Genomic DNA, 18,477 nt, shown 5'->3' with positions numbered 1-18,477 from the left:
GAGGGAGCGGGATACAGCTGGGACACAGAGTTAACAAAATGTAACTAAAAATAAAAATAAAAAAAAAGAAATTGTGGCTGAAGAAGATGTAGACATTAGCACTGACAATATAAAAAAAGAATGTGGCTGCTATCAAGAGGACAGAGAAGCGGAAAAGGGGAGAAGAGCAGGCATCAACTGCTCTTTACCGTTTTATGAAGCAATAAACCAAGAAAGTATGCGTAAAAAAATAATAATAAAATAAAATAAAATTCATGTCACTAATTAACCAATAAATACATGCATTTCACTTGGTAAGAAAAAAAAAAGAAATTATTTCCTATAGTTCTTAGTTTAATATGTAAAATCTCAGGGTTTGGGTTCAGGTTCAGTGAGTACTTTCCTTTCGAACTTTATCTAAACAGCCATATGAGAAAATGAAGGTTAAAAAAAAAAAACTCTAAACAGTGTGAATAATATTCTACCAAACGCCTTGTGAAGCAAATGTTCAAAAAGTTATTCAAAAGATTGTTTTGTTGCCATACTTTTCAAACAAAGATACACATTTTTTTAATGCCCAGTTTTTTCCAGGGTTTACATAGCAGAAATCTTCTTATTTGGGGAGAAATTAAAATTGGAAGCAGATATTGTAACTACCTTGAGTGTGCAGGGAGATGGCAACAAGTATTTACTAGGACTCGCCTCAAAGCCCCAGTGACCCCCTTATTCTTTAGGCTATAGATGACAGGGTTCAGAGCTGGGTGACAACTGTATAGAAAACAGAGAAGATATTGTCTTGCTTTGGATTGTGGTAGGAACTGGGTAGGACATACATGACCGTGAGAGCCCCAAAATACATGCTCACAACAGTCATGTGTGAGGAACAGGTCACAAGGGCTTTCTTCCTGCCCTTGTTGGAGGGCATGTGGAGAACAGTGAACAAAATCTGTGCATAAGAGAAAAAGATAGCAGTAAGAGGGAGAATTAGCATGAGCACACCCACCAAATAAAACACAAGTTCATAACTAGAAGTGTCTGCACAAGCCAGCTCTAGCAAGGGAGGGATCTCACAGAACAGGTGTCTGATCTGTCGGTATTTGCAGAAAGGGTAATGCATGGTGTTGATGGTAAATCCTAGGGCCATCACTGATGCCAGGATCCATGAGGCAGCCACCATGAGCCAGCAAACACTTGGCCTCATAAAGATCATGTAGGTCAGAGGGTGACAAATGGCTACATACCTGTCATAGGCCATGAAGGCCAGAAGGAGGTCCTCTGCACCACCCAGTACCAGTTCTAGAAACATCTGAAGGGCACAACCTCCAAAAGAGATGGTGTTATCTTTGAGTAGAAAAACCATGATTGCCTTGGGAGTAATAACTGATGTCAGAAGGAGGTCCATGAGAGACAGCTGTCCAAGTAGGAGGTACATGGGCACGTGGAGCCAGGCATCCATAGTGATGGCCAGGAGCAGCAGTCCATTGCTGGTCAGAGCTGACATGTACAGGGCTGTGATGGTGACACAGAGCAGTTCAGGAGAGCCACTGCCATCCAGAATCCCCAACAAGATGAACCCACTTACCAAGGTCGAGTTCCTGAACTCCATTCTGCCAGGTTTCTTTGGTTGCCTAGAAAAAGATGGCTTGGTGAAATTTTGTTAGTATGGACTCTAGTTTGTAATATACCTGCATGATTCCAGCAAGAAGACAGCTTTCATTCTTTATTTTCAAATTTTGTGCTTTAAATTGTACTTGATAAAAGTTCTGAGGTTAGATGTCGATATTGATATTGACTGGAAAGTGGTACTCAGCTCTAGACTATAACACAGAATCCTTATCACTCCAAATTGAATATCTATTTATATTTAAAAAAAAAAACTAGTGAGAATCAAAGGGCAATAGAACCCAAAGCAAAAGTGAGTCTAGTGGTATAATTTAAATCTTTCAGGCCTGCTTTGCACTGTGCTGATTGCTTTAACATGCTCGGGGCTTCACATTTCATTAAATGAAAGTCAAATTCCTTACCTCAGTTGGTGAGAAGCCTAGCTACCTGACCACAACAGCTTCCCTTAGGCTGCTTGAAGAGAGGATGTTCCATTCCAAAAGGAAGGGCAGGCGTGGATTTCTTAAGCTGTGACTAATTGGTTTGTGTGCTAAGTTTGTGATAGAAGTCCATCAAACATTAGGTATCAGAGCTGTTCTGTGCCTGCCTCTCACCTACAGGTGTGTTGTAGAGATAATAGTGAGGACATCCAGGCAATTAACAGCCTTTGGCTAGCTTTCTATGGAGCAGGATTTTGGCTTTCCTATTGTCACTTCTACGGTGCATTACTAGAAACAACTTCCGTTTGACCAGTTACATGGGTGAAGCCCCTCTAGCTTCCTTGTCACTTTTCAAACTGCTCTTGGATCCTGATGTTTAAATTTCTTCATCCTACTAGTGTGTGAGAGCAAAAATCAAAGTTGCATGAGGAACAGGGATTCCGAGTTGACAAAAGGGTTTCTTTGATCTCCATCTACTTGTTTCTAGGCCCAGAGTTGCCCAGGGCCTCACCCACAAACACTCTGTCTTTTGATCCCAGGATCTCCTCATTTTTTCTTCTCTTGTGCTTATCTTCAGAGGGACTTATCTCCCAGCTGAGAAGTCCCCCTTGGAAATGTTGGCCTAGCAAGTAGTAAGTTAACGAATCCTCTTGGGATTGTGTCCTGGCTTGCTTTCCTGATATCTGCTGTCACTTAGCCAATTCTGAAGACCTGGGTTTCTCCTGGAATGTGAGATCTACCTTCCTCGGCTTTCCAAGTACTGACATGATAGGTAAATACTATCAAGACTTCATAGATCTGGTGTGACCAGAAGAGAAAATTTGACAAACTATGTTTACTTTTCTGGCTGCATAGACCTGCAGGGGTTCCAAGAGGGGCCAGTTTAGAAAGTTAGAGACGACCAACAGGAAATGGAACAGGTCAGGAACAACATTGCGGGGAGATTGTAAATGGTGGTGCAAAGCTTGGCCTACCCGCATGGCGGTTTCACAACAAAGCTTATCATTTTAAATAACTGCTACGCACAAACAACAGTTCAAAGGTTGAAGTAGCTTAATGTGACAAATAACTGAACTGGCACAATTTACTAACACACACTGTAAGTACTGCAGCTATTTGCCAAGAACTATTCTCAGAGAAGAGGTTAAAGAATCGCAAGCAGATGACACATGCGGGAAAGAACTCACATAGCTAAATGACTGGCCACACTTAACATAGCAATGAAGAAGAAATGTGTATTGTGTGTGTGGGGCGAACATTAGGCATGGATATGTCCCGGTGTTCACAAATTCTAATAATAAAAACGGGGGGAAGTTCATCCAAAGAATGTCACTTTTATAATGGTATCAGTTACTATTGAAACAGTGCAATTTTTATGTATGCTATTGCTGTAACCAACAAGTTAAAACCTGCATCTAACATTTTTAGAGTTGAAAATTAAGAGATGGGAAAGTTTAAACAGTGTTTTTCAGCCTATATTAGCGAAATGAGTGACTAATGGTAAGTAGACTGAGGAAAGGAGGATGAGAAAAAAACAGGTGAGAGCACTCCAGGATAATGTAATGAGACCGATTATGTGCATTCCCAGAACCCTGAGCAGCTCCACACTCTGACAACAAAGGCACACACCCACAGGAGTGTGTGAATGAGAGGGCAGAAACGTGAAATTTAGAACTGAAACGCCACGGACAGGTCCAATAATTAGGCGTTGAAGGACAAAGAAGGAAGACCTTACTTTATCCATTTGATTGTCCGTCTCCTCGTAAGCTGGTCATAGCCCTGAGAAGAGGCACAAGCAGGTGGGGTGTGCAGAGCCTCAAGGGTGATGGACACCCTTAGTTACTCGACAGGGCCTCCTCAGAGGTCGCTTGCTTCTCAGCTGGCCCCTGGTACCACCTCTTCACATGGGAAGCTCCCTGGCAAGGGCTGTCATATTATATCATGAACACTTGCAGGACAGGAGATTTAAAATTTGAATGCATGAGCTCTAAAGAATTCAGATTTTATGTTCTTTTGTTTTCCTTTTCATAATTTTTGGGTTTTCTTTTTAAATAATTTATTTATTTATTTATGACAATTTATTCACTTTGATAGGTGAGATCCTCCTCCCCTTCCAGCTGACCCTGCCCTATCAAGTCTCATCAGGGCTGGCTGCATCATTTCCCTCTGCAGCCTGGCAAGGCTGCAACCCCCCAAGGGGAGGTAATCAAAGAGCCAGACACTGAGTTTATGTTAGAGACAGCCCCTGCTGTCCTTACCAGGGAACCCACTTGAAAACTGAGCATGGGGTCTAGGTCCTCTCCATGCATGGTCCTTGGTTTGAGTATTTGCGGCACCCCTAGGCCCAGGATTTTTGGCTCTGTTGGTCTCCTTGTGGAGTTACTGACCCTCCAGGTCTTTCTATCAGCAATTAAAAACAAGGAAATCATGAAATTTGCAGGCTAATGGTGGGAACTAGAAAAGATCATCCTGAGTGAGGTATCCCTGAAGCAGAAAGACACAGGGTATATACTCACTCATAAGTAGATATTAGCCATATAATATAGGATAAACATACTAAAATCTATAGTCCTAAAGAAGCTAAACAACAAAGAGGACCCTAGGGAAGAGGCTGAAACTTCACTCAGAAGGGCAAACAGGATAGACATCAGAAGTTGGAGAACAGGAACCTTCCACAGGGGTATTTGGTTTGTTTGGTTGTGTTTTTTGTTGTTGTTGTTTTACTTTTTATTAAAACTGACTATAATTCTAATCGATACAGAGATGTAAATTACTTTGAACTTTTTGTTTTAAGTATAGAATATAATTTTCAAAAAGGGAAAAGGAAATATACTTGTTTGTACGTTTAGTTTTTTTTCTTTTTATTTATTTGTTTTTTATTAGTTACAGTTAATTCACTTTGTATCTCAGCTGTGGCCCCCTCCCTTGTCTCCTCCCAGTCCACCTTCCCTCCTTCTTCTCTCCCTATGCTCCTTCCCTCGTCCCAAGATATGGGAGGTCCTCCTCCCCTTTCATTTGACCTTAGCCTATCAGGTCTCAACAGGACTGGCTGCATTATCTTCCTCTGTGGCCTGGTAAGACTGGCCTCCCCTCAGGGGGAGGTGATCTAAGAGTCAGCCACTGAGTTAATTTCAGAGACAGCCACTGCTCCCCTTATTAGGGTACCCACTTGGACACTGAGCTGCCATGGGGTACACCTGAGCAAGCGTATCTCCATGCATGGTCCTTGGTTGGAGTATCAGTCTCTGCAAAGACCCCTGAGCCCAGATTTTTTGGTTATGTTGGTCTCCTTGTGGAGCTCCTGTCTCCTCCAGGTCCTTCTATTTCCCCCTTATTTCATAAGATTCTCCGCACTCTGCCCAGAGTTTGGCTATGAGTCTCAGCATCTGCTTAATACTCTGCTGGATAGTCTGTCAGAGGCTCTCTGTGGTAGGCTCCTGTCCTGTTCCCTCTTTTCTCCCTCTTCTGGTGTCTATCTCATTTGCCTTTCTGAATGAGGATTGAATATCTTCCCTAGGGTCCTGAACAAGAGTTTCAATAAGAGAAAGGGATGGAATGTGGGGTGGGGCTTATATGTGATGGGGAAATCAGTATTATAACACAGAACAATGGAAGAAACCATTCCAGGAAGAAATGTAAACAAAATTTGAGGAAAAACAGTGAAATTGGGAGCCAGGGTTCTAGTGGCAGTTAGCAGTTGGTAAACAGTTGGCATGAATAAAATTACATTAGGCTGTTTAGGTATAGATAGATGCAGGTAGGTAGGAGCTTTGGAACAAGGAAGTGGGTGTGTGGTTGAAGGTTCTTAAATTAAATGTGAAACAAGGTCACAGAATGAAAGCAAAGTTGTGACAATGGCATACATGCATATATACATATATATCTTATATATATAAAGAGTGTTGGTGGGTTTAGGAATTACCCCAGAATACATTGTTCTGGTAGGCCAGGCTGCACATTGTAAAAATGCCTGCAATGAAAATTTAAAATCTGAATATACTCGTGATCATATTGCCACTGAGTTTTAACACTGCAGACAATAGGATTAAATATCTTCATGTGGGGCTGGAGAAATAATGGCTCAGAGGTTAAGAACACTGGCTCTTCCAACAGTCCTGAGTTTAATACCCAGAGCTCACAGCCATCTAGGATGAGGTCTGGTGCCCTCTTCTGGCATGAAGGTGTACATGCAGGCAGAACACTACACATAATAAATACATCTTTTTTTTTTCTTTTTCTTTCTTTCTTTTTTTTTTTTTTTGCAGGAATGGTATTTTATTTTATTTTTTGTAATTTTTATTTTTTAATATTAGTTACAGTTTATTAACTTTGTATTGCAGCTGTATCCCGCTCCCTCATTCTTTCCCAATCCCACCCTCCCTCCCTCATCTTCTCCCTACCCCTTTCCAAGCCCACTGATAGGAGAGGACCTCCTCCCCTTTCATCTGACCCTAGCTTATCAGGTATCTTCAGGCCTGGCTGCAAAGTCCTTCTCTGTGGCCTAGCAGGGCTGCTTCTCCCTCAGTTGGGGGTGGGGAGGGAGGTCACAGAGGCAGCCATTGAGTTCATGTCAGAAATAGTCCCTGTTCCACTTACTAGCGTACCCACTTGGATACTGAGCTACCATGGGCTACATCCAAGCAGAAAATCAAGCGCTTTCTCAGACAATTAGGAATAACACTTCTGCAAGATCCAGCCATACCACTCCTACACATATATCCAAAAGATGCTCAAGTACACAACAAGGACATTTGCTCAACCATGTTTGTAGCAGCCTTATTCATAATAGCCAGAACCTGGAAACAACCCAAACTCCATCAAAAGAGGAATGGATACAGAAATTGTGGTACTTTTCACAATAGAATACTACTCAGCAATAAATACATCTTTAAAAATATATATCTCGATGGGGATTGAGCAAGATAGCAGCACCGGGACGACTCTTGTTCTGACCATCAGCACAGCAGGATCGGCACAGTGACCAGCAGTCAGTACTCGAGGCCCTAAAACACAAGTGATTGTGTTTCCCAGGTGAGAGGATACCCCGTGGTGGGGGATTCAATCAGCTTTAACTCACCAGGCTAAACCGCGGAAGAGATCCTGGTTCCACCAGGCACTTGGTCGCCAGCCCAGAGACACACGCCAGCACGATCTGGTCACTGTCCCAGACTGAGCTGTGGGCACCACAACATCAGAGACTGAGATTTCCAGTAGAGAGACAACCCCACGGTGCAGGAAACGATTGGGACCAACCTTAGGTCACCCAGACATTTCCTGGAAAAGACCCGGGGTTCCGTGGGCACCCAGGGGCCCCGTGGGCACCCGGGGTTCCGTGGGCACCCAGGGGCCCCATGGGCACCCAGGGGCACCCGTGGGCACCCGGGGTTCCGTGGGCACCCAGAGCCAGAACCAGGGACGCAGGCATTGGCACAGAGTCCTGCCTGCATGCCTGACTTGCTGCCCCAGATATCACTGTGGACCCCAGGGCACCAGAGAGTTTCTTTGTCAGGTACAAACCCACAGGGAGGAGAATGGCTGGTCTGATCTCAGAGCACTCAGCCGATACCACCACCCCGAAAAGGTCTCCAGAAAAATTATCCACTTTTGGCAGATGCCCAGGCACCCAATCCCCAGAAAGGCAGAGCCACATAAGTCTGTGCCTGCAGGTTCTACTCACCATCACAGACAGAACAGCAGTCCCCAAAGCAAAGACTGGGTGTCCCTGTCAGGAAAAAACCCACAGTGGGGGGATCATCAGGTCCAACTCTCAGGACACCCAGCTCCAAAAGACTTTCTGGATTCACGCAGACTCTAGGCTCTAGCCTTCTACTGCAGGCAGGAGCTCTGTGCTCACCCGCCATTGTTGAGAACGCTAAGGCACTGGGGCACAGAGCTGCATCCTCAGACCTACAAAAGCCAAGAGCCATTACAGCAGCCCTCAGATACTGCGCCAAGGATCAACCAGTTATCTCTAGATAAACAGACAAAACTGTGGGAATCCCTGGTTCTTCAAGAGGGCTGCACCCAACAATTACACCTTAAGAGCAACAGCTGCTGCTCACTAAATTCAGAGCAAGAAATCCAGCAGCAGGGCAGCCATCACCAGGACCTCTCCTGATGAGAGGAAAGCCTTCCAGAACACCACAGTTACCACACAGGTCCATACACCAGAAGTGAACTGTGACTATTTCTGAGAAGCACCACCATTCAGTTGACCATAACAAAAAAGCAGAAGAGAACTTCAGAACACCGCCAAGTGGATTCTCCCCATCCCAGGACCCAGCAGGCACCAGAAAATAACAAACAACACCTGAGACAGAGAGATGGGTAGGGGCCAGCAAAAAAGCACAACCAACCAAAGGCAAAGCAATATGGCATCCCCAGAACCCAGTTATCCAGGAACAAGTAGCCCTGGACACCCTAATATAAGTGAAATTCAAGAAGAAGACATCTATGCTTATGAAGAGGTTAATGGAGGAAGCAAATAAAATGCATAAAGAATTAGGGGGAGATATAATAAAACAGATTATGGCCATCCATAAAGAAATACAGGAAGATGCAGCCAAACAGTTTGTGGCATCCAGAGAGGAAATGATTAAATCACTAAAAGAAATAAAAGAAACAGAGGAATGTTCAAACAAACAGCTGAAGGAATTGAAGGGAAAATTCAGTCAGAATTTAAATACAGGAAAATACAGTCAGAAGGTGAAAGAAATCAACAAAACAGTTCAAGATCTGAAGATAGAATTGGAAAAATTAAAGAAAAGACAAATGGAGGAAATCATGGAGAGGGAGAACCTAGGAAAAAAAAACAGGAACTACAGAGGTAAGCATAACCAACAGACTACAAGAGATGGAAGAAAGAATCTCAGGTGTGGAAGATACAATGGAAGAAATCGATGTATCCATCAAAGAAAATAATAAATGTATAAAATTCCTGACACAAACCATCCAAGAAATCCAAGACAACATAAAAAGACAAAACCTGAGAACAATAGGAATAGAGGGGAAAAAAAGATTCCCTCCTCCAAGGCCCAGAAAAATATTTTCAACAAAATCATTGAAGAAAATTTCCCCAACTTAAAGGGGAGGCCTATAAGAATACAAGAGGCCTACAGAACACCTAATAAATTAGACCAGAAAAAAAATCTTCCCGCCACATAATAATCAAAACAGTAAGTATACAGAACAAAGAAAAATTATGAAAAGCTGCAAGGGTTAAAGGCCAAGTAACATATAATGGCAAACCCGTCAGAATCACACCTGACTTCTCAACAGAAACTATGAAAGCCAGAAGAGGCTAGATGGATATCATGCAGACCCTAAGAGAACACAGATGTCAGCCTAGGCTACTGTACCCAGCAAAACTCGCAGTCTTCATAGACGGAGAAAACAAGATATTCAATGACAAAAACAAATTTCAGCAATACCTACACACAAATCCAGTGTTACAGAAGACACTAGAAGGAAAAATAAAACCCAAGAAAACTGACTACTTTCAAGAAAACACAGGAAATAAATAACCTCACTACAGCAAAACAAAAAGTAGCCAAACACAAAAACACACTACCATAGCCAACATCAATATCAAAGGATCTAACAGCCACTGGTCATTAATCTCCCTCAACATCAATGGACTCAATTCTTCAATAAAAACACACAGACTAATAGAATGGATGCATAAACAAGACCCAACAATCTGTTGCAGCAAAATACTTGCAAACCGAATCCAAGAACACATCAAAGATATCATCCACTATGACCAAGTAGGCTTCATCCCAGGCATGCAGGAGTGGTTCAATATATGGAAATCCATCAATGCGATCCACTGCATAAACAAACTGAAGGAGAAAAACCACATGATCATCTCCTTAGATGCTGAAGAGGCATTTGACAAAATCCAACATTCATTCATGTTTAAAGTCTTGGAGAGATAAGGGATAAAAAAGCACATACCTGAACATAGTAAAGGCAATATACAGCAAGGCTAGAGCCAATATCAAACTCAATGGAGAGAAACTTAAATCAATCCCACTGAAATCAGGGACAAGGCAAGGCTGCCCACTCTCTCCATATCTCTTCAACATTGTTCTTGAAGTCCATGCTAGAGCAGTAAGAAAATTGAAGGAGATCAAGAGGATACAAATTGGAAAGGAAGAAGTCAAAGTATCACTGTTTGCAGATGATAGGATAGTATACCTGAGTGACCCCAAAAATTCTACCAGGGAACTCCTAGCGCTGATTAACACCTTCGGCAAAGTGGCTAGATACAAAATTAACTCAAAAAAATCAGTAGCCCTCCTGTATACAAAAGACAAAAGGGCCGAGAAAGAAATTAGGGAAACAACACCCTTCACAATAGCCACAAAGGACATAAAGTACCTTGGTGTGAACCTAACCAAGCAAGTCAAAGACTTGTAAGGAAAAAATGTCCAGTCTCTGAAGAAAGAATTAGAAGGAGATATCAGAAGATGGAAAGATCTCCCATGCTCATGGCTTGGCAGGATTAATATAGTAAAAATGGCCATTTTACCAAAAGCAATCTACAGATTCAATGCAATTCCCATCAAATTACCAACACGATTCCTTACAGACCTTGAAAGAAAAATTCTCACAACAAGAAACCGAGAATCTCTATAGTAAAAGATCTTCAGGAGGTATCTCTATCCCTGATCTCAAGCAGTACTATAGAGCAACAATATTAAGAACTGCATGGTACTGGCTTAGAAACAGACTGGTGGATCAATGGAATCAAATAGAAGACGCTGACATAAATCCACACTTATGGACACCTGATTTTTGGCAAAGATGCTAAAATCATACAATGGAAAAAAGATAGCATCTTCAACAAATGGTGCTGGTCTAACTGGATATCTACATGTAGAAAAAGGCAAAAAGATCCATACTTATCACCCTGCACAAAACTAAAGTCCAAGTGGATCAAAGACCTCAACATAAAACCAGACACATTAAACTGCTTAAAAGAAAAAGTAGGGAAGAACCTTGAACTCATTGGCACAGGAGACAACTTCCTGAACAGAACACCAACAGCACAGGCTCTAAGATCAACAATCAATAAGTGGGACCTGATGAAATTGAAAAGCTTCTGTAAAGCAAAGGACACCCTTATAGGAACAAAATGACAGCCTACAGACTGGGAAAGGATCTTCACCAACCCTATAACTGACAGAGGACTAATATCCAGTTTATATAAAGAACTCAAGAAGTTAAACAGCAACAAATCAAGTAATCCAATTAAAAAATAGAGTACAGAGCTAAACAGAGAATTCTCAATAGAGGAATATCAAATGGCAGAAAACACTTAAAGAAATGCTCAACCTCATTAGCCATCAGGGAAATGAAAATGAAAATGACCCTAAGATTTCACCTTACACCCATCAGAATGGCTAAGATCAAAAACTCAAGAGACAACACATGCTGGAGAGGTTGTGGAGAAAGGGGAACCCCCCTCCACTGCTGGTGGGAATGTAAACTTGTACAACCACTCTGGAAAGCAATCTGGCACATTCTCAGACAACTAGGAATAGCGCTTCCTCAAGATCCAGCTATACCACTCCTAGGCATATAACCAAAAGAGGCTCAAGTACACAATAAGGACATTTGCTCAACCATGTTTGTAGCAGCCTTATTTGTAATAGCCAGAAGCTGGAAACAGCCTAGATTCCCCTCAGTGGAGGAATGGATACAGAAATTGTGGTACATCTACACAATGGAATACTACTCAACAATAAAAAAAAACAAGGGAATCGTGAAATTTGCAGGTAAATGGTGGGATCTGGAAAAGATCATCCTAAGTGAGCTATCCCAGAAGCAGAAAGACACACATGGTATATACTCACTCATATAGACATAATATAGGATAAACCTACTAAAATCTGTACACCTAACAAAACTAATCAAGAGGGAGGACTCTTGCTAAAATGCTCAATTCCTATCAAGAAAGGCAAAGAGGATGGACATCAGAAGAAGGAGAAAAGAGGGAACAAGTCAGGAGCCTGACACAGAGGACCTCTGAAAGGCTCTGCCCTGCAGACTATCAAAGCAGATGCTGAGACTTATGGGCAACCTTTGGGCAGAGTACAGGGAATCTTATGAAAGAAGTGGGAAAGAGTTAAGATCTGGAGTGGACAGGAATTCCACAAGGAGAGCAACAGAACCAAAAAATCTGAGCAGAGGGGTCTTTTCTGAGTCTGATACTCCAACCAAAGACTATGCATGGAGATAACCTAAGACCCCTGCACAGATGTAGTCCATAGCAGCTCAGTATTCAAGTGAGTTCCATTGTAATAGGAACAGGGACTGTCTAAGACATGAACTGATTGGCCTGATCTTTAATTACCTCCCCCTGAGGGGAAAGCAGCCTTACCAGGCCACAGAAGAGGACAAGGCAGCCACTCCTGATGAGACCTAATTGACTAGGATCAGAAGGAAGGGAAGGGAGGGAACCACAGGGGGGGTACAAAGTGAATAAAGTGTAATTAATAAAGAATTAAAAAAAAAAGGAAAATATCTCTATGAAAAAGGAACAGCCTGGACAGGAAGCCATTGAAGAAAACTTTTTTAAATTGGGATAAGAACGCTAAAGTGTAGCATCCACAACTGATGGCTTCGGGCAGGGGTGTAGGTGGGTCAGGCCCCTGAGAGTTTGACCATGCTCCAGTGATTATATAAGCAACAAAAATTGGACATTTTTTTCAGGAGGAGGTTACAAATGTGGGAAGGCCAGGGAGGAGTGGGTGAGTATGACTGTGGTGCATAATGTGAAATTCCCAAATAATATTGGTGGGGCACACTTTTAATCCTAGCACTTGGGAGGCAAAGGCAGGCAGATCTCTGTGAGTTCGAGGCCAGGCTGGTCTACAGGCTGTGAGTTCCAGTACAGCCAGGGATACACATGAAACCCTGTCTCAGAGAAACAAACAAACAAACAAAAACCCACAAAGGCTGGGGGAGGGGGGACCGAAGGAAGAGGAGGATGATTCTAGAGCTGTGGAGGCTCCTTCTAAAATGTGCTCCTGTCCTTCAGGAGGTGTTCAAGAGAACACAAACTGAAGAAAGAACTGAGACGAATTAATGGGAAATGGAAAACTTATTTACAAATAAGACTAAGAAGAAAGTAAAAACCGAAGGAAAATATGAAGCCCCATCATTTTTTAAAAGATTTATTTTTATTTTACAACTGTTTTCCAGAATGTATGCATGAGCACTGTCTGCATGCCTGATGCTCAGAAAGGACAGATGAGGGCACAGAACGCCTTACAACTGGAGTTACCTCACTGTGAGCTGCCCTGAGGTGCTGGAAACAGAACACGGGTCCTCAGGACCAGGTGCTCTTAACCACTGAACAATATCTTTACCCCATTCTTACCATTTTTACACATCAGATTAAACTATAAGTATATAAATTAAGTTACAACAAGAAATGTAAATTGCAAAATAAATTGTAAAACTCTATAAAATACAAAAATTTCTTTCTAAGTAAATCATTGAAAATTATATTCTAAAGCAAAATATCATTAGAAGAAAATACATCATTCTTGAAATTTTTTCTTGTTTAAAAATTTCCTTTCATAGGACTCTGTGTAAAATGCTCAATCTCATTCAGAAAGGCAAATGGGATAAACATCAGAAGAGGAAGAAAACAGGGAACAGGACAGAAGTCGAACACAGAGGGCCTCTGAAAGACTCTACTTAGCATGGTATCAAAGCAGATGCTGAGACCCATAGCCAAACTTTGGGCAGAGTGCATGGAATCTCATGAAATAAAGAGAAGACAGAAAGACCTGGAGGGAACAGGAGCTTCACAAGAAGACCAACAGAACCAAAAAATCTGAGCAAAGAGGTCTTTTCTGAGACTGATACTCCAACCAAGAACCATGCATGGAGATACCCTCAAACCCCTGCTCAGATGTAGCCCAGGGCAGCTCAGTGTACAAGTGGGTACCCTAATAAGGGGAGCAGGGGCTGTCTCTGACATGAACTCACTGGCTGGCTCTTTGATCACCTCCCCCTGAGGGGAGAGCAGCCTTACCAGGCCACAGAGGAAGACAATGCAGCCAGTCCTGGTGAGGCCTGATAGGCTAAGGTCAGATGGAAGGGGAGGAGGATCTCTCCTATCAGTGGACTTGGAGAGGGACATGGGAGGAGAAGAGGGAGGGAGGGTAGTATTGGGAGGGGATGAGGGAGGTGACTACAACTGGGATACAAAGTGAATAAATTGTAATAAATTAAAATAAATTAAAAACAGAAAAAGAAATTCCTTTCATAGGAATAAAAGTTAAATGACAAATTTAAGAGAATTTAGTACTATAGCTATAAGTTAATATTGCTTCTTCAATCTTAAAGTTGTAAAAATATAAATGAGAAAAATATACATTATGCATAGTAAATTAAGAAATTTAAATATTTAATGAATATATTAGTAAAAACTTCTATGTAAAATTAAATTCAAAATGTCTAGCATCTTTAGAAAAACATTTTTTCTTTTGTTATAAGGAATATGCAGTTAATTTTAACTTAAACTTACATAGCTCTATGTATTAGAAATTTCCCAATGAAAAGATTAGTTAGAATGGCATATTTTATTAAGATGAACAGATACAAACACACACACATAAAACATAATTATATATTTAATAGTGATAATACAGCTAGTTACGTTAAGAATACTTGACTGATGTTATATACTACAATTTACAATTTCCAGGTCAATTTTGTGATCATTACATTCCACATGTCTACCTAAAAGTATTTATACATATTCTCTCAGTCCTCGCAACAATATTTTGAAAAAGGTGTTTTATTACTGGGAACTCATAGCTTTCAAACCTTTTTTCAGTAAGGTTACATTCACAGTCGGAGTTAAACAGGAGAGTAAGATGCAGTGAATTCCATCTCTTGTGTTCTTTCATCAGACTCGAGTCTCTCCACCATTGCTGTGAGGCCACCATACATACAATAAGGAGGAAAACATCCCTGTGTGCCATCATGCAAAGCAAACTATTACATGAACACTCAACACAATGAGTGCCTGTGTAAAAAACTGAAAGAATATCCACTAAATGTCTCTGGATTTCACAGGAATATTGATCATTTCTAGTACACTGACTTCTATTGATTTAAAAAAAATCTTTACTCACTTTATCTACTATATAAAATGCATAATATTATATGAGTGAATTTTGTTCTGTGTTACGCTTCATATAATTATCCATTTGAATAACCTTAAAATCAGATTAAATACTTACGCTCTCTCAAATATTTATTATTAATGTATAGTGAAAACTTTCAAAATCCTGTCTTTTGGGTTTTAAAAGCCCTATACATTATTTTGATGTATCGTTGCTCTACTGCGCAACATTTCTTCAGAAGCTGCTGCTGCTACCTAACTATAACTCTGTATCCATCTGTAATTATCAATATACTTCCTGATCCTGTCCCTCGCCATCAACTTTCCCCAGGATCTGGCAAGCACTGTTCTATTTTCAATTTTTATGATAGGAACTCAAAAATAACTTCATTTGGTGTTATAAATGAAGTAGCTATAAGTTTGCCCTTTGTTTAAATGAACATGAAATAATTACTCAGTTTTCAAAAGTGCGACATAACCCACCATTGTACAGAATCTTAAATTAACAAGAAAATATCTTACACTGTTTCTTCCTGCGAGGCTTTCAGTTTCAACTTATGTGTCCATTCAAAATCTTTTATAAAGTCTGTTTTTAATTGAATTACAAGCCATTAGGCTTCCACACTTTTTATACACCTTTTATCTTCACTGCCACCTGCCACCTTCATCTCCCTACCCCCATTCTGCTTACACCTTCCTCCCTCCAATGTCCTATCTCTAGACCTTCATATCCCTATGATCTTCCCACCCTGGTTCCTGAAGGCATGTCTCCCAATGCTCCCTTTTCTAATATCCTGGCTCTACAAATTCTCTAGGTTAAACACATGAACTAAGGATGTAGAGCTAGGATCCACACATAAAAGAGAATACACAGTCTTTGTCTTTCTGTGTCTGGGTTACCACATTTGGCATAATTGTTTTACAGTTCCATCAATTTAAACTACAATTTTTATTATTTCAGTTTTTTTTTCTTCACAGTTTAACAAACTTCTGTGGTGTATAGGTACCAAGTTTTTCATTATCCAACCACCCATTAATGGATAGCTACAGTGATTCCATTTCCTAGTTATTGTGGAAAAAAAAAGTGTCAGTGAATATAAATTTTCAAGAGTCTTTGTGGTAGGATGTAGCATCCATTAGGCATATGCCCAGAAGAACCATAAGTGGGTCACGTGTGAGTTCCATGTCTAGTTATGGAGAAATGTCTAGACTGACTTCCACAGAGGCTACACTCACTAACACTTCCACATCACTGAGTAAGCGCCCCTCACCCCATGTCCAGAGCAGGGTCTGTTGTCATTTCTAAAGGGTGGTAATTCTAACCAGGCGTGTAACCAATACAAAGCTACGGGAATTACCCGTATTCGTGAGGAAGCAGGGATGCTTTTACACATGTACACGTTGCATGACGTTAAAGTCAGAAACATGTATCAAACATATGGACCCCAAGCAGCTTTTGTGATATTTCAAGGCATGTTAGAAAAACGCTGAAAAAGCACTGCCTTATTCAGCCTGTGAGACTGTATTACTCATAGTCTAGAAGTGTAAATGTTCAGATCGGTTCCTATCACTGAAGATAAAATGAAGAAAAAAAAATGTGTAACACACACAATGTAGTGGATGGCATCTGTCAAATCATCTCAAAGGCTGATGCTAATTCAAAATCCACAAAACTAACTGAGGTCAATGTATGTATGCATGTATATATAAACTCAAAAAATCTCCCATTGATGTCTGAATCACACACTTGAAAACATATCATGATTCTCACTTACCGTAATTGCTCTTCAGTACCTTTAAAAGTCATTTTTAATTTTCCAGTGGAAAATTACTTTAGAGCATCTAAATGACATTAACCACCTGGACATGGCTCTGGTCTTTGTGTCCATATGTGACTAAGCACCAGACTGTCTAATATCTCCTGAAACGATTTACAAAGAATCCCATGCTTTCTTTCCTTCTCATGCTTCTGTACCAAAAGAACATACTATTTACTCTAGGATTTAGCAGGAACATTTCATTCACACTAGAATTCTGACTTTCTAAAAGAATTAAGTTTAGATGGTAACTATTAGAACTACCTAGAGTTTGGGCTATGTTGACAATCATTTCCCCAGGACTCTCCTTAAGGCACCAGTGACCTCCTTATTCCTCAGGCTGTAGATGAGGGGATTCAGAGCTGGGGTGACAATTGTGTAGAAAACTGAGCTGATATTGTCTTGCTTGGGGCTGTGGAAGGCACTAGGCAGGATATACATGAAGGAAGCACCCCCATACCACATGCCAACCACAGTCAGGTGGGAAGAGCAGGTGACAAGGGCTTTCTTCCTGCCCTCATTTGAGGGCATGTTTAACACAGTGAACAGGATTACTGAGTAGGAGGCCAGGATGGCAGCAAGAGGGAGAATCAGAACAGTCACACCCATCAAATAAACCATGAGCTCATATGTGGAGGTGTCTGCACAGGCCAGCTTCAGCAGTGGAGGGATCTCACAGAACAGGTGGTTGATCTGGCGGGATTTGCAGAAGGGATATTGCATGGTGTAGATGCTATATCCTAGAGCACTGAGGGATGCCAGGATCCAGGATGTGGCTATCATAAGCCAGCAGACTTTGTGACTCATTAGGATTGTGTAGTTCAGAGGTTGACAAATGGCTACATACCTGTCATAGGCCATAAAGGCCAGAAGAAGGTCCTCTGCAGTACCCAGTGCCAGTTCAAGAAACATCTGAAGGGCACAGCCCCCAAAAGAGATAGTGTTATCTTTGAGCAGAAAATCTACAGCAGCTTTGGGAGTGATAACTGATGTGAGCAGGAGGTCCATGAGAGAGAGCTGCCCGAGTAGGAGATACATGGGCACGTGGAGTCGGGCATCCATGGTGATGACCAGGAGCAGCAGTCCATTGCTGGTCAGAGCTAAAAAGTACAGGGCTGTGAATGTGGCACAGAGCAGTTCAGGAAAACCACTATCATCCAGAATCCCCTTCAAGATGAACCCACTTACCAAGGTGGAGTTCCAGAGCTCCATTCTGTGTGGTCTCAGCCGCCTAGAATCAGATGGCTCAGTGAACTTGTGCTACAATGGACCTGAATTTGTGACATTAGAAGTCCGTCAGGGTGTCCAACATGACTTCATATATTTTTACTAGTGAATAGCTTTACTTCTTGATTTTCAAATTTCTCATTCTTTTTCATGCTTTTTAAATATTTTTTGAGATTTCAGACATGAGTATTTTATTTACTCCCATTCCATCTCCCCATCCTCCTTGCAAGTCCTCTACTTCTTTTCAAATTCGTGGCCTCTT

General features: G+C 41.4%; 2 protein-coding genes across 2 annotated transcripts; both read right to left on the bottom strand.

The window, feature by feature from the left end:
* Window positions 1-730: 730 nt before the first annotated feature.
* LOC129669266 (olfactory receptor 2AG2-like) lies at window positions 731-1,585 on the bottom strand. Its single transcript, XM_055597429.1, has one exon. The coding sequence runs from the start codon at window positions 1,583-1,585 to the stop codon at window positions 731-733; it is 855 nt and encodes a 284-aa protein (XP_055453404.1).
* Window positions 1,586-17,276: 15,691 nt separating this feature from the next.
* Window positions 17,277-18,200, bottom strand: LOC129669267 (olfactory receptor 2AG1-like). The gene has a single exon (XM_055597430.1). The coding sequence runs from the start codon at window positions 18,198-18,200 to the stop codon at window positions 17,277-17,279; it is 924 nt and encodes a 307-aa protein (XP_055453405.1).
* Between the last annotated feature and the right edge of the window lie 277 nt (window positions 18,201-18,477).

This window comes from Psammomys obesus, unplaced genomic scaffold, assembly GCF_907164565.1.
Source record: "Psammomys obesus unplaced genomic scaffold, mPsaObe1.curated_primary_1811, whole genome shotgun sequence".
NCBI lineage: Eukaryota > Metazoa > Chordata > Mammalia > Rodentia > Muridae > Psammomys > Psammomys obesus.
Note: the sequence above shows the minus strand (reverse complement) of the source record. Positions and strands in the feature narration are given on the sequence as shown.